Here is a 14729-nt window from a genome sequence, read left to right on the forward strand (position 1 = left end):
GTGCACTGCCATCAAGCAGGCCAAGAGGGTGAAGCCCCTCTGGTATGGGGGGCGGTGGTCCAAGTACAAGTATGGAGAGGCCTGGCAGGTTGATTACATCACACTGCCCCAGACACGCCAAGGCAAGTGCTATGTACTGACCATGGTGGAAGCCACTACTGGATGGTTGGAGACCTACCCTGTGTCTCACGCTACAGCCCGTAACACCATCCTGGGCCTTGAAAAGCAGGTCCTTTGGAGGCATGGCACCCCTGAGAGGATTGAGTCAGACAATGGGACTCATTTCAAGAATAGCCTTATCAACACTTGGGCTAGGGAACATGGCATTGAGTGGGTGTACCATATCCCCTACCATGCACCAGCTGCAGGGAAAGTGGAAAGGTACAATGGACTGTTAAAAACCACCTTGAGAGCATTGGGTGGGGGATGTTTCAAAAACTGGGAGCAGCATTTAGCAAAGGCCACTTGGTTAGTTAACACCCGGGGTTCCACCAACCGAGCGGGCCCTGCCCAGTCTGAGTCCCTGAATATAGTAGATGGAGACAAAGTCCCAGTGGCACATATCAGAGGTTTGTTAGGGAAGGCAGTTTGGATCAATTCTGCCCCGAGTACAGACAAACCCATTCGTGGGATTGTCTTTGCTCAAGGACCAGATTGTACATGGTGGGTAATGCAGAGAGATGGAACAACACGATGTGTGCCTCAGGGAGATCTGATTGTGGGGTGAGGCAGCATGAGACAGAAGGAAATATGTAAGTGTCAAAGGTCTGAGTAAGTGAGATAGAAGGAAATGTGTAAGTGTCGAAGGTTTGAGCAAGTGAGATGGAAGAAAATGTGTCCGAGTAAGTGAAAGATGGAAATTTCTACTTGCTGAAGTTTTTACATGCTGTTTAGTATGTTCACGATATGGAGATAAGGGGTGGAATGTCCTAGGGTGATGTTACGGTGTTTCAATCTCCAATCGTGTGTCCTGATTATGTTTGGTATTATGTCCTGTGCTTCCAGGACTGACTCTGAGAGTGAAGCTTTGTTTTGTCTTGTTATCAGCCGGCTCACCTCCCCCATGGTCTATGTTTAGGAGAGGTTTTAGCTCGGTTTGCTTGCTTGCTTGCTTGCCTGCTTGCTCGCTTCTGCCTCTTTTTCTTTCCTTCGCTTTGCCCTTGCTTTTTTTTTCTTATTAGTTAGTTCAGCTAGGCAGTCCAACTTTTTTCCCTGGACTGTTTTTTTCTCTTCCACCCCGTCCCCTCCCTCTCCTGGATACCATCTGAACCTGTTCTGGACGGGGACCTGGGAAACCCCAAGAAACACCGGGAGTCTACACTCTGTCACCTGTAGCAGTCATCCCCAGCGCCAGAGACTGATAACTGAGCGACCACTCGCCAGAGAGACTGAACTTGTCATCCCTTCAGAACGGTGAAAGAGTTTTTTTGTCAGCTGGTGTTGTCTTTTTTCCCTGTGCTGGGGAGTGTCTTGCTTGTTAAATAAACAGGTTTTTTCTCCCACTCTTCTCCGAGGAAATTCTTCCCGAACCCGGTGGGGTGGGGGGGAGGAGTCGTGGGGTTTGCTGTCTGGGGGCTCCTTCTGGAGGTTTTCCCCCAAATTTGCCCAAAACCAGGACATTTCTATATTTCATGGAACCATGCAGAAAAATTATTTAAAATAGGGCCTGAATTAGAATTTTGATACTACTACAAAATGTCAGTAATGGGAGATCATGTGATCAGAGAATTGTTATAAACTATTTTTCCTTAATATTCAGATTGTGAGGCACATTACTAAAGACAGAAGTTGTAAAGTACTTTCTGTACTCCTTCAAAAGCCATAATTCAGTTGTGAAATTAATTTTCTAAGGATTACAGGTGTATTGGGCATACATGGCAAAGTTTTGGTAATGGACACACATACACATACAGACGTGACAACACCTGCAGGAGTAGCCTCTATGAGAAGGAATCGGGCTATCCTGTGCCAGACACAGCTGGTTCCAGCTGGCTTGGCAATGGTCCCACTGACAGCTAAAGTGGAGACAATCAGCAAAGTTTATGGTGCCTTTGTGAAAACATATTTAACAAAGAGCAAAAAGAACACCATTGGACAGGAAGAGGAGGGGAAGAAAAGGATCCATGCTGGAGCAGTTAGGTATTTAATGAAGGAACTGAGGCCCATGGAGAACCCACAGAGAACCCATGCCAGAGCAGAGTTTAACTAACAGGACTGTCTCCCCTAGAAGAGACCATGCTGAAGCAGACTTTCCTGACAGGAACTGGGACCTGTAGAGAACCTATGCCAGAGCAGGAGGAAATTAAGTACAAGACTCTAAACTCCCCTCCCTCATTTCCCCTGCACCCTGGGGGTGGTGGTGAGTCTGGAGTGAAGGAATGAATTTAAACATGGGAAAGGAGGAAAGAAAAGTGTTGTTTTAATGTTTGTCTTCCTGTTTCTTACCACCTGAATTTATTTAAATTTGCAATAAATTAATCTTCCACAAGTCAAGCCTGTTTTGCCTGTGATAGTGCCTGGTAAGTGTAGAAGGGCATCTCCTCCCCACAAGGCCTTATCTGCTGCTTGTTAGCTGGTGAAATAACTCAGGGCATCTTGCCCCTCACATGAGCTTCACATGAGCTTTGGTAAAATAACTAAATCAGGACAGCTTTTCTTGTAGTGAGTTATTTCAGCACCATGGCAGTAAGACTTTCAATAAACATCTTGCTGTGGAAGTGAGATGTGGACAGATAAACTGGAATTTCTGACTGACAGACACTTCACTTTAGAAACTATAAAAGCTACACAGAACTTTCACAAAGCAGAAATCTACACGTTCCTTGGAAATGTGTGGGGCTTTCTCCCCAAAGTTGGGACACCTCCTGATCTGCCATTCTTAGAACTTGGAGGCCAGAGCAATTTTAGTTGCAGGCCACCTAAATTTTGGCTGCTGCCAAAAATCTGAGGCTAAGGCAGGGCTTGTCTGAAGCTCCCATTTGATCGGTAACAGTAAGCAATCTTCTTGTCTTTATCTTGACCCATGAACTTTCTCATTCTGTTTTCTCCCCTTGTCTCACTGAGGAAGGGGAATAAGCAGGTAAGTGAGAATTTGGCTCATAGTCAAGTATAATCCACCACAACAAGTTAGTTTAAACTGTAATAAGAAATTCACAAGGGATAAGTACAGTGATAGTTAAGTGGCAGATAGAACCTCCACCTCAAAGTCCTTAAACTGCCAACTATGAGAAACTGGTAAGATGTTATACTTACACTGTGCACTATTTATGCACCCAGAGTGGAAAGGATAAGAGCCAAGAGACTGCTGACTGATCTGACACAAACAGAGTCAACTTTTTATTCACAAAGATCATCACTACCCATTGACACTGACAGAACATTCAGAAGAACTGCCCTTTTGTAGCTGACCATGTGATCCCCTTCCAAAAGGGTCGATGGTTAACTAACATTTTAGTTAAAAAGAATTTAGAAGACTAATCCACACAGCTCATTTTATCCCTTCCTCAGTTACTGGACTATGTCCTGTTCTAGCCCGTTGGGTTTTCCCTCCCCTATGAACTTATGAACTGAGTTTAGAATCTCCACTATGGCCTTCAAGTGCCAGTAACTTGTTCCTCTTTTTCTTTTAATGAGGAATGTAAAAGTCATCATAACTAAATCAATGACAAAGTATGCATTATTAGTTCATGGTCTGCTGTAACGGCTCATGGTAGTATCAGCATACATTTTTAAACAGTGATTCATATCTCACTTGTTTACTATAAACATGTCTACAGTGCTACTTACTGTTCATTTCAAAAATATAAGCAATAAATATCAAATAAAAACAACTCTATACTAGTGTCTGTCATTTGTAGAGAAGTCATTGAGCAGCACACAAAGTCATCTTGGTTTGGTACAAAATAAAACCTTTACCAAACAATTCTTAAACAATTAAACTAGACTAAATCCATATAAAACTCAGTTGGGCACTTAAGTTAAATACCTCAAAATCACTTGACTTAATATGCCCCATAAAAGCCTTTATGCTAAAAAAAATATATAACCTATTTAGGTATTTAAATAAGTGTATATCAAACAACAAATAAAGACAAATCTAGCCACCCTCAAGTACAAAAGACAACCCACCTCTGATAGTCTTCCCATCATATACTCCTTTCTCTGAGCGGTTGAAAAAGAACAAGAGAAATTAAATTTTAACTCTACCTGTCTCTAGACAAATAAATGTTTATCTCTGCCTTGTAAGGAGACAGACAAGACTGAATAGTGAAGAGTTGGTGGAAGGAATTAAGAGTAGTTTTATATCAGGTGTTGTGTCTGGGAAATAGTTAATATTAATTCAAATGTTAATCATGGAAGATATTTCTGCCAGACAAATTGTTTTGGATTGATGCCTCTTGTATATCAGCATTATAGGACTTCATACTCGAAATATAACTAATAGCATTTTAATAAATTTCACTTTTTTCCACTTTGTTTTAGAATTCACCCACCAGAGATGCAGCCAGATCCAACATCTAGCTGTTAGAAAAGAAGGTAAATTTTGTCAAAGCTACTACCTATATCTTCTCACATTTACTCATAGCAACATTTAGCTACTACTATCTCAAATTCCAGCAGAATGAATAATAAATGTGATGAACTCATAGGATAAGCAAGTAGCCTTCACACAAATAGTAGCCATACTACAGTACATTGATTATTTTTTTAAAAAGGTAAAATAATCCTTTTCAAAAACTAAAGCCGTAATGAATCCTAGAGTACATATGCCCAATTTCTGGCTTGCAGTCTCTTGTTTCTGAATTATAATTTACAGAACTTTACTGACACAGTATTTTCTCTCAGAATAACACTCAAAATGATGTTTAGAACTTTACCAATTGTGCATTCTTTTCCATTGTCCTCCCAAAAGAATTAAAGTCTGATTCTACACACATACACTGTTTGAATACTGCTCCACATTTTTTTCAAAATGACTGGAACAATACAGATACATTTCTAGAATGGTACTGTCAGTTATTGAGAACTACACTTGAGGAAGTATTAGGAACTTACTTGTGGGAAGTTCTTTTCTTCATCATGCTCGCAGAGACTCCAGCATGACCTACAATATAAATGAAGGAATTATTGAAAAATAAAATGTGTTCATATACAATGTCAAAAAGGTATAGAAAAGTTCTCCTTTTCAAGTAAAAAACTTAAACACATCATGATGTGGTTTATCAATGAGTTTCTACAATGGAAGAAGGCTGAGAAGACAGGCAAGGACTATGTACTCATAAAGCTAAGTGAATTAGGGAGTTACTGATGACAACTTTTACAAAAAGATGAACTAAACACAAAGGAGACTGAAGGTAGTCTTTGTTATAGATAAATGGCTACAACAGTTAAGGGATTAAAATGGCTGTATATCTGCCCTTGAGTTGATAATATCATCAAATACATATATTCCTGCATTAGTGAGGCCAGAATGGGTGGTTGTATACACGGCTCAGCCAAACTCATAAAAACTTAGTATAGAGTCAAAACCAAGTATAAAAACTAAGTATAGCATATACAGTATAAAAACTGTATGACTAACAGACAGAAAATTAAGTAGAGCAACAGGCTTAAGTCAGTTTCAACCCACATATTTCTTCCCAACAACTGGGGATACCCAGCATTGTGATGGAGACCAATAATGACAAACACATTTGTATTGTGATACAACTGTACTTGCAACTGCTATACTCTGCTGTATGTAACTTGTACTTGCACTGTGATTTAACTAAATTGCTGTATCATTCTGCTAAATCCAAGTTCCATGTAATGTCAAATAAATAAATTAATGTATTGGGTTTGCATGGCCTGTTTTTCGCAGTGGGGGGGACTACAGGGGTGGCTTCCATGAGAAGCTGCTAGAAGTTTCCCCCATGTCCAACAGAGGCAATGCCAGCCAGCTCCAGGATGAATTTGTTGCTGGCTAAGGGTGAGCCAATCAGAAATGGTAGTAACACCTCTGTGACAACATATTTAAGAAGGAAAAAAAAGTTATTGTGCAGTTGTAATTGAAGACAGAGAAGACAGGAGTGAAAATATGTGAGACAAACAGTTCTGCAGACACCCAGGTCAGTCCACAAGGAGGGGCAGGAGATGCTCCAGGTGCTGGAGCTGAGATTTCCCTGCAGCCCATGAAGTAGACCCACGCCAGAGCAGGAAAATGCCTGAAAGAAGGCTGTGAATCTGTAGGAAACCTGTGCTGGAGCAGGGTCCTGGCAGGGATCTGCAGACCCATGGAAAGACAAGCTCATGCTGGAGCAGGTTTCCTGGTAGGACTTGTGACCCCATGTCAGACTCATGCTGGAGCAGCCTTTTCCCAAAGAACTGCACCCCATGGAAGGGACCCATGATGGAACAGTTCATGAAGAACTGCAGCCCATGGGAAGGACTGCCACTGGAGAAGTTTGTGGAGAGTTGTCTCCCATGGGAGAGACCACATGCTGGCACAGATAAAGGACTCCTCTGCCTGAGCAATGGCAGAAGCAACCTGTGATGAACTGACTGTAACTCCCTTCCCCATCTCTCTGCACTGCTGGCAGGGAGGAGGCAGAGATCAGGAAGGAGGGAGGGATGGGGGGAAGGTGTTTTTAGGATTTATTTTACTTCTCACTATCCTGCTCTGATTTTGTTGGCAATAAATTAATATCCCTAAGTTGAATCTGTTTTACCCATGATGGTATTCAGTGAGTGATCTCTCCTGATCCTTAACCCATGAGCCTTTCACTATATTTTCTCTCTCATGTCCAGTTGCAGAGGAGAGTGACAGAGCAGCTTTGGTGGGTACCTGGCATCCAGTGAGGGTCAACCCACCACGCTTCAAAAAACTAACATTGGCATTAAAGCATTAAACCCTCTACACATGGAATATCTAAAAAAACACAGTCAGAGAGTGTTGGACACATGCATGTTATCAATAAAAAACCCCCTCATATATCTGTAGAAATGTTCAGAATTTCATCTATGGACATTTAAATTCACACCTACATAGAAATACTTAATTGAGGTTTCTCTACAGATCCAAACAAATTCTTAAACATTATGTGCATGTTCCAAGCACAGCTTTGGCATATGTATTCAGAAAATTAATTTTCATAATACCAATAGTATCACACAAGAGTTAAGCACTGAAAGTGCAATTAAAGCTTTAATAAATATTTTAATATTTGGATTTTCCTATGGAGAAATAAAAGGACATATCACGTGACAGAAGTGGCAAAATTAAAATATGACTACATACATTTTGCTTTTCAACACTCAAGCTTGTACTGAATCCATGGAAAGATGTGTCTCCAGTTTTAACAACAGCTGGAATTTCAAGTTTTCAAAAATTAAGCCCTCCAGGCACATAGCTAGAGGAAAGATGCTATTTGCAATAAAGACCAAGTAAATAGAACTTCCCTTGAACATGTTTATAAGAACTAACAGCTAGAAATTAAAAGATATCTCAAAAAGTATGACTAGAAACCCAAAAGACTTTTAAGATTTGACTGCACCAACTAAACAAGCATTTTCACCCTGTCATTAGCCACCCCTAGTATAATAATGAGGAAACAAGTTTAAAAACATCCTTATTAAAAAAAAAAATCTGTTCTCACAAAGTAAAAAGACCACGAACACACAGATTTCATGTTTTCCATTACTGGTTGATGAGAAAAAGTAAGATTTAACTAAATCAGTTCAAGTAGTTAAAACACTATAAAAAGCATACCCACATATTTAGCAGGATGGTTCAACACAAAACTTGTTTTCTGTCCTCTGCTCAGAGACTCTGAATCTTACTATACAGCGCAACACATTTAGCCTTCCAGAACAAAAGTAGCTCAAAAGATACACAGAAGGAAGATCTATTATAGAAGCTGCAAAAATTACTAAGGACAAGCTATGCACTCTAGTCAAATGAGTGTTTGCCCTGTTCAGTAACTGTTCACCTTAGGCACCTCTTATTTTTGATAAAAGTCAAGTTTTACAGCCAGATGTCTTTTTTTCTCTCAAATTCACTTAAGTGCAAAATTTCTTGACTATTCATACACCGTCTCCATGAATGAAATTACATGTACCAAACTAACAAATATTTACAACACTGAATTGAGAGTTTGAGAGTAGATTACACTATATTGCTGTCAGATAAAAATGAGCTTGACAGGTTGTCCTGGATTAGGGCAAATTTGAGAGGAAACATCTGAATGGGGTCCCTCTAGGAAACAGACTCAAGCGACCCCTCTCCTAACTGGTTTGAGAATAGACTTCCTCGGAGAGAAGTGGAAAAAATTGTTTATTCAACAGGCAAAGCACTCCTCAGCACAATAATGAACAATACTAAGCAACAAAACCTCTTGCCTCTCCGAAGAGATCACAGATTCAGAAGAGTCCCTTCCATGGGTTGCAGCCTGGCTCACTCAGTCTCTTATCAGTCCCTCCAGCATTGGGAAATGCCACGGCCCAGGTGAGGCCCGGTGGGCCACAAGTGCAAGCTCCCAGAGATCTTCTGGGTTTTTTCAGTCCAGAGCAGGTTCAAACAATTCCAAGAAAAAAGAAAAAAAATACAGTCCAGGGAACTTCTCTGACTCAGCTAGTCAGAAACTAAACTAAAAGCAAAGGAGCACTCTCTCCTGCTGTCCACTGCAGACAACACAGTCTGTGTGAAAGATGTAAGGGAGCAAGTGTAATCTCTGATAACAAACTCTGTACCTCTTCTCCCCCCCTTCACTATTGGAACCAGTCTTAAAGTTGCAGAACTTAATATACAGCACAAACAGAACAGACGATTGGGGATACAAGCATCATAAAGTCACCCCAGGACACAGATCCTGACTGATTTTAAGAACTTGCTTGCTTGTATACCTAGCTCTAGGGAAAAAACAACAGAGAAAACTGTGTACTGCTCAGTTTCTTGGTTGGTAACTTGAGTTAGTCCCCAGTTTATTAAAAATTGACAGCATTTAGATGAATAACGTGAATACAGCCTACTAACAAGAAGAGATGGTAACAAGGTACATGAAGAACCGAGCACAAGAAAGACATGGACCTGTTAGAGTGAGTCCAGAGGAAGGCCACAAAAGCAATGTCCAAATGCCTCTTAAACACTGACAGGCTTGGGGCATCAACTGCCTCTCTAGGAAGCCGGTTGCAGAGTCTGACCACCCTCTAAGTAAAGAAATGCTTCCTAATGTTAAGTCCAAACCTCCCCTGATGGAGCTTTGAACCATTCCCACATGCCCTGTCACTGGATAAGAGAGATGAGCTCATCACCTCCCTTTCCAGTTCCCATACTCAGGAAGCTGTAGAGAGCAATGAGATCACAGTTTAGCCTTTTTTCACAGAATGACAGAGAACCACTAGGTTGGAAGAAACCTCCAAGATCATCGAGTCCAACTCATGCCCTAACACCCAAACTAGACTATGGCACCAAGTGACATATCCAAACTTTTTTTAAACACATCCAGGGATCATGACTCTACCACCTCCCCAGGCAGACCATTCCAGTACTTTATTATTCTTTCTGTGAAAAACTTTATTCTTATATCCATCCAATATTTCCCTTGGCACAGCTTGAGACTGTGTCCTCTGGTTCTGTCGGTTGCTGCCTGTTGAAAGAGACCGACCCCCACCTGACTACAACCACCTTTCAGGAAGTTGTAGAGAGTGATAAGGTCACCTCTGAGTGTGCTTTGCTCCAGGCTAAACAACCCCAGCTCCCTGAGCCGTTCCTCATAGGGCTTGTGTTCCAAGCCCCTCACCAGCCTTGTTGCCCTCCTCTGGACACGCTCAAGCATCTCAACGTCCTTCCTAAACTGAGGGGCCCAGAACTGGACACAGTACTCAAGGTGCAGCCTCACCAGTGCCGAGTATAGGGGAAAAATGACCTCCCTGCTCCTGCTGCCCACACTATTCCTGATACAGGCCAGGCTGCCATTGGCCTTCTTGGCCACCCGGACACACTGCTGGCTCATGTTCAGACAGCTATTGACCAGCACCCCCAGGTCCCTTTCTGCCTGGGCACTGTCCAGCCACACCGTCCCCAGCCTATAACGTTGCAGGAGGTTACTGTAGCCAAAATGCAGGACTCGGCATTTGGACTTAGTAAACTTCATCCTATTGGACTCTCTCCATTCATCCAACCATTCCAAGTTTCTCTGCAGAGCCCTCCTACCTTCCAACAGATCGACACATGCTCCCAGCTTAGTGTCATCTGCAAATTTACTCATGAAAGACTCAATACCCTCATCCATGTCATCAATAAAAATATTGAACAGAACTGATCCCAGCATAGACCCCTGAGGGGCACTACTGCTGACTGCCTGCCAGCTGGATGCAGCACTGTTCACCACCACTCTCTGGGCCTGGCCCTCCAGCCAGTTCTTAACCCAGCAAAGAGTGCTCCTGTACAAGACATGGACTGCCAGCTTTTCCAGAAGTATGCTGTGGGACACAGTGTCAAAGGCCTTGCTGAAGTCCAAATAGACAACATCCACAGCCATTCCCACATCCACCAGGTGGGTCACCTGGTCATAAAAGGAGACCAGGTTGGTCCATCATGACCTGCCCCTCCTAAACCTATGCTGGCTGGCTCTGATATCCTGGCCATCCTGTAAATTCTGCATGATGGCTCTTAGTATAAACTGCTCCATTACCTTACCAGGTACTGAGGTCAGGCTAACTGGCCTATAATTACTAGGATCCTCCTTCCTACCCTTTTTGTGAATGAGTGTCAAATTGGCCAGCTTCCAGTCATCTGGAACCTCACCAGTGAGACAGGACTGTTGGTAAATGATGGAGAGTGGCTTTGCAAGCTCATCTGCCAGTTCCCTCATCACCCTGGGATGGATCCCATCTGGTCCCATAGATTCATGAATATCCAAGCATCTCAGCAGTTCTCTGACTGCTTCCTCTTCGATAACAAGGGGGCCATTCTGCTCCCTAACATCATCTGCCAATCCAGGAGGACAGTTGTCCTGAGGACTAACCGTCTTTCCACTAAAGACTGAGGCAAAGGTGGTGTTAAGCACTTCCGCCTTCTCCTTATCCACAATTACTAAGTTCCCTGTCTCATCCAATGAAGAACAAAGGCTGGTCTTACGCTTCCTTTTGCCATTAATATATTTGTAGAAACATTTTTATTATCATTTTCAGTTCGAACTGAGCTTTGGCCTCCCTAATTTTTTTCCTACATGCCCTGGAAGTCCCCTGAAATACTTCCTAAGACACCTGACCCTCCTTCCAAAGATGATACATGCTCTTTTCATTCCTAAGTTCCTTCAAAACCTTGTTGCCCATCCAGTCTGGATGTTTGCTTTGTTGACTCATTTTTTGGAACACAGGGACAGTCTGCTCCTGTGCCCTCAAGATCTCTGTTTTGAAACACATCCACCTTTTCTGAACTCCTTTGTTTTTAAGGGCTGCTTCCCTTGGAACTCTTTGCATAATTCTCCTAAATAGACCAAAATCTGCCCTCCGGAAATCCAATGTAAATGTCTTGTGTTCCTCCTGATATCACCAAATATCGAGAACTCTATAATTTCATTATCACTGTGCCCCAAGCAGCCTCCAACCACATCTCCCACCAGCCCATCTCTATTCGCAAACAATAGATCTAATATAGTTCGTCCTCTGGTGGGCTCAGTCACCAGCTGCGACAAAAAGTTGTCCTCCACATACTCTAAAATCTTCCTGGACTGCCTTTTTTGTGCTGTATTAAGTTCCCAGCAGATGTCTGGCAGGTTGAAGTTGCCTACAAGAACAAGGGCTGACGGTCCTGAAACATTCTCCAGCTGCTTATAGAATAAGTTGTCCACCTCTTCTTCCTGGTTGGGTGGATAATAAGAGACTCCCAGTAGGATGTCAGCCTTGTTGGCCTTCCCCTTAATTCTTACCCATAGGCATTGAACTCCATTATCATTAGTTTCAATACCTATGGTGTCAAAAGCCTCCCTAATATAAAGGGCCACCCTTCCATCTCTTCTCCCTTTCCTGTCTCTTCTGAAGAGCTTGTGGCCATCCAGTGCAGTGCTCCAGTTGTGAGTCGTCCCACCACATTTCCGTGATGGCAACTACATCATAGCTTTGCTGTTGCACCATGGCCTCCAGCTCTTCTTGTTTGTTCCCCGTGCTTTGTGCATTGGTATTCATGCACCTCAGCTGGGCTACTGATTTCACCCCTAACTCAGGCTTACCACCCTTGGGCCTTCTCCCAAACAGCCCAGCTGCATCCCCTTCCCCCTTCAAACCTAGTTTAAAGCCCTCTCAATGAGTTCTGCCAGTTCATGAGCTAAAATTCTTCTGCCCTTAACAGAGAGATGCAGCCCATCCAGTTCCAGCAGGCCAGATGCCGTAAACATTGCCCCAAGATCAAAGAACCTGAAATTCTGCTGATGACACCAACTCTTGAGTGACTTGATGATGTGAACTCTCCTATTCCTTTCACCGTTTTTCTCAGCTGCCAAAGGGAGTTAGGAAAAGACTACCTGCGCCCCTCCGCTATCAACCACTTGACCCAGTGCCCTAAAGTCACTTTTAATTGCCGGTACTGGTTTGAAAGCAAAACCACTGAGAGACTCCAAGTCAGTAATACAATTTAATAGGAAAAAAGAGAAAAAAAATTTAATACATGCAATAATACAAAAGAAAAACACTGACAGAGTCAGAATACAACCTGACACCCTGTAAGTCAGGGTGTTGGCAGCAGTCCATATAAATGGTGGCTGCAGTCCTCCTGGATGACAGATGTGGTTCAGTTGAAGCAGTGGTCCTGTAGAAGGTGCAGTTTTCCTCCAAAGGTCCAGCGATGATGTGGAAAAGGTCCGACTTCCCTCTGGGATCCAGTGGAAAGGGCTACCTTGGTGTTCCAAATCTCATTTTTTATCTAGGTAGGAAAGGCTTGGCTCCTCCCCCTGGCTGGAGCATCTCCCAATGGGATGATGTAATCTTATCAGTCACACAATAGGACTTAATGGCCCATTAACAGAATATATCTTCTGGAGGAAGGATGGGTTGTGAAAAGATAAATATGACTGTCCCCCTGATTTTATCAGATGGCACATCAGCAGAGGATATCTCCCACAGAGATAAGGATCACCACCCCTCCCACATTTCAACAGATGGTGATAGAATATACATTTTTGCATTGCAACCCAGGACATTGCCCTGACACTCCTCTTTTCAATCTCATCACTGCCAGCCTGGAGTATCAGTAGTGGGTAATAATCAGAGGGCTGAATCAGTCCAGTGATATCCTGTACCCAGGCCCCTGGGAGGCATCAGATCACCCTGTGGGATGGGTCAGGTCAAAATATGGGGCCCTCTGTTCCCCTCAGAAGGGAGTCACCCACTACAACTACCCTTCTTTCCTTTTCATGTTAGAGGTGGTGATCCATCTGACAGTTTAAGCGTAATTGGGAGGCTCACTGGGCAGATCATTTTCTTCTAAATAATCTGGCTGACTCTCTAGATCCAGGGTCTCATACTGATTCTGAAGTAGAACCTGGATAAGGGATGGGGGTCAGGTGGAATTTTTATTATTACCTCCCCGAGCAGGGATCCATTTCCACTCTATCCACCATATGGCCTCCTATTTCCTGACAGTGTGAGGTATGGGAGTCCTCTGACTCCTGGTGGGCCTCCCTCAAGGATGGAAGGGTGGAACTCCACCAATCTATTTCCCTTTCACTTTCCATAATACTCCTTAGTCTTTCAACTTCCCCTCTAAGCTCGGCCACCAGTGAAAGGAGATCATTCACCTGTTCACACCGCAGACAGGCTTCTTCTGCAATGCCATCTGGTACCAATGATATGCGCAAACACTCCTCGCAGGAATGGGTCTGTACAGACACGTCCTTTTTGGAGGGTTCCATTTGGTTACACACACTTGCACTAACTACAGTTTTCGATTGTGTAAAAACCATTAATAACAGAAACCCCGAAAACAACCAACCAACAGAAACACAGGAAACAACATACAGCAAATCTTACTAGCAGGAAAAAACCTGCAATCCTGTCTGCCTGCTCTGCCTGCACGAACTGCCCCACAAACTGTTGTGCCACACCCTCAGAGACATGCCATGTCCCTGTTTGTCTGCTCCTGTTTGCAGCGCTCCCTAGAGGCCTCTTTTGATCAGCCTGCTGCTCACGGATGGAGGAAGCCCCTCCTCGCATCTCCTTGACTCACAAGAGGTAATCTAGATAAGCCCAAAGTCCTTTGCCATTCCTCATAGTACATTCCTTCAAATCCTGTCAACAACAATGTTGCCCTCCTCTGGGAGCAATTCAAGGACCTTCACATCCTTTTTTAATTGGGGGGCTAAGAAGTGCACACAATACTCAAGGTGAGGCTGCACCAATGCTAAATACAGAGGGATAAGCCCCTGCTTCTAGGCTGGAGCAGCCTGTCCTTGGAGGATAGCACCCCATGCAAGAGTGACCCATGCCACTTCAGTTTTGGGAGGACTGTTTGCCCATGGGGGGAATTCACATTGCAGTAGTTTTGGGAGGACTGCTGCTCGTGAGATTGAAACCACATTGGAGAAGTTCACGGAGAACTGTCTTGCATAGGAGAGACCCCATAGCGTAGCAGGGGAAGGACTTCTGTCCCTGAGCAGTGGACGATCTCTGGTGACAAACTGACCAAAACCCCTATGCCCTGTCTCCCTGTGCTGTCGGTGGGAAGGATGGAGGGGTTGGGGGTAAAATGGTGTTTT

At 43.4% G+C, this 14729-nt stretch overlaps 1 protein-coding gene across 6 annotated transcripts in view; it reads right to left on the reverse strand.

Moving 5' to 3' along the window:
• LOC148220236 (spindlin-Z-like) overlaps positions 1-14729 on the reverse strand; it is a 98739-nt gene that overhangs the window by 27665 nt on the left and 56345 nt on the right. For all 6 annotated transcript variants that reach the window (XM_088155470.1, XM_088155472.1, XM_088155467.1 and 3 more), the window contains one exon: positions 5056-5104. In XM_088155470.1, coding sequence (XP_088011596.1) covers positions 5056-5104 — 49 coding nt within the window. The remainder of the gene's footprint in view (positions 1-5055; positions 5105-14729) is intronic.

This window comes from Sturnus vulgaris, chromosome W (assembly GCF_052056855.1).
Source record: "Sturnus vulgaris isolate bStuVul1 chromosome W, bStuVul1.hap1, whole genome shotgun sequence".
Classification (NCBI taxonomy): Eukaryota; Metazoa; Chordata; class Aves; order Passeriformes; family Sturnidae; genus Sturnus; species Sturnus vulgaris.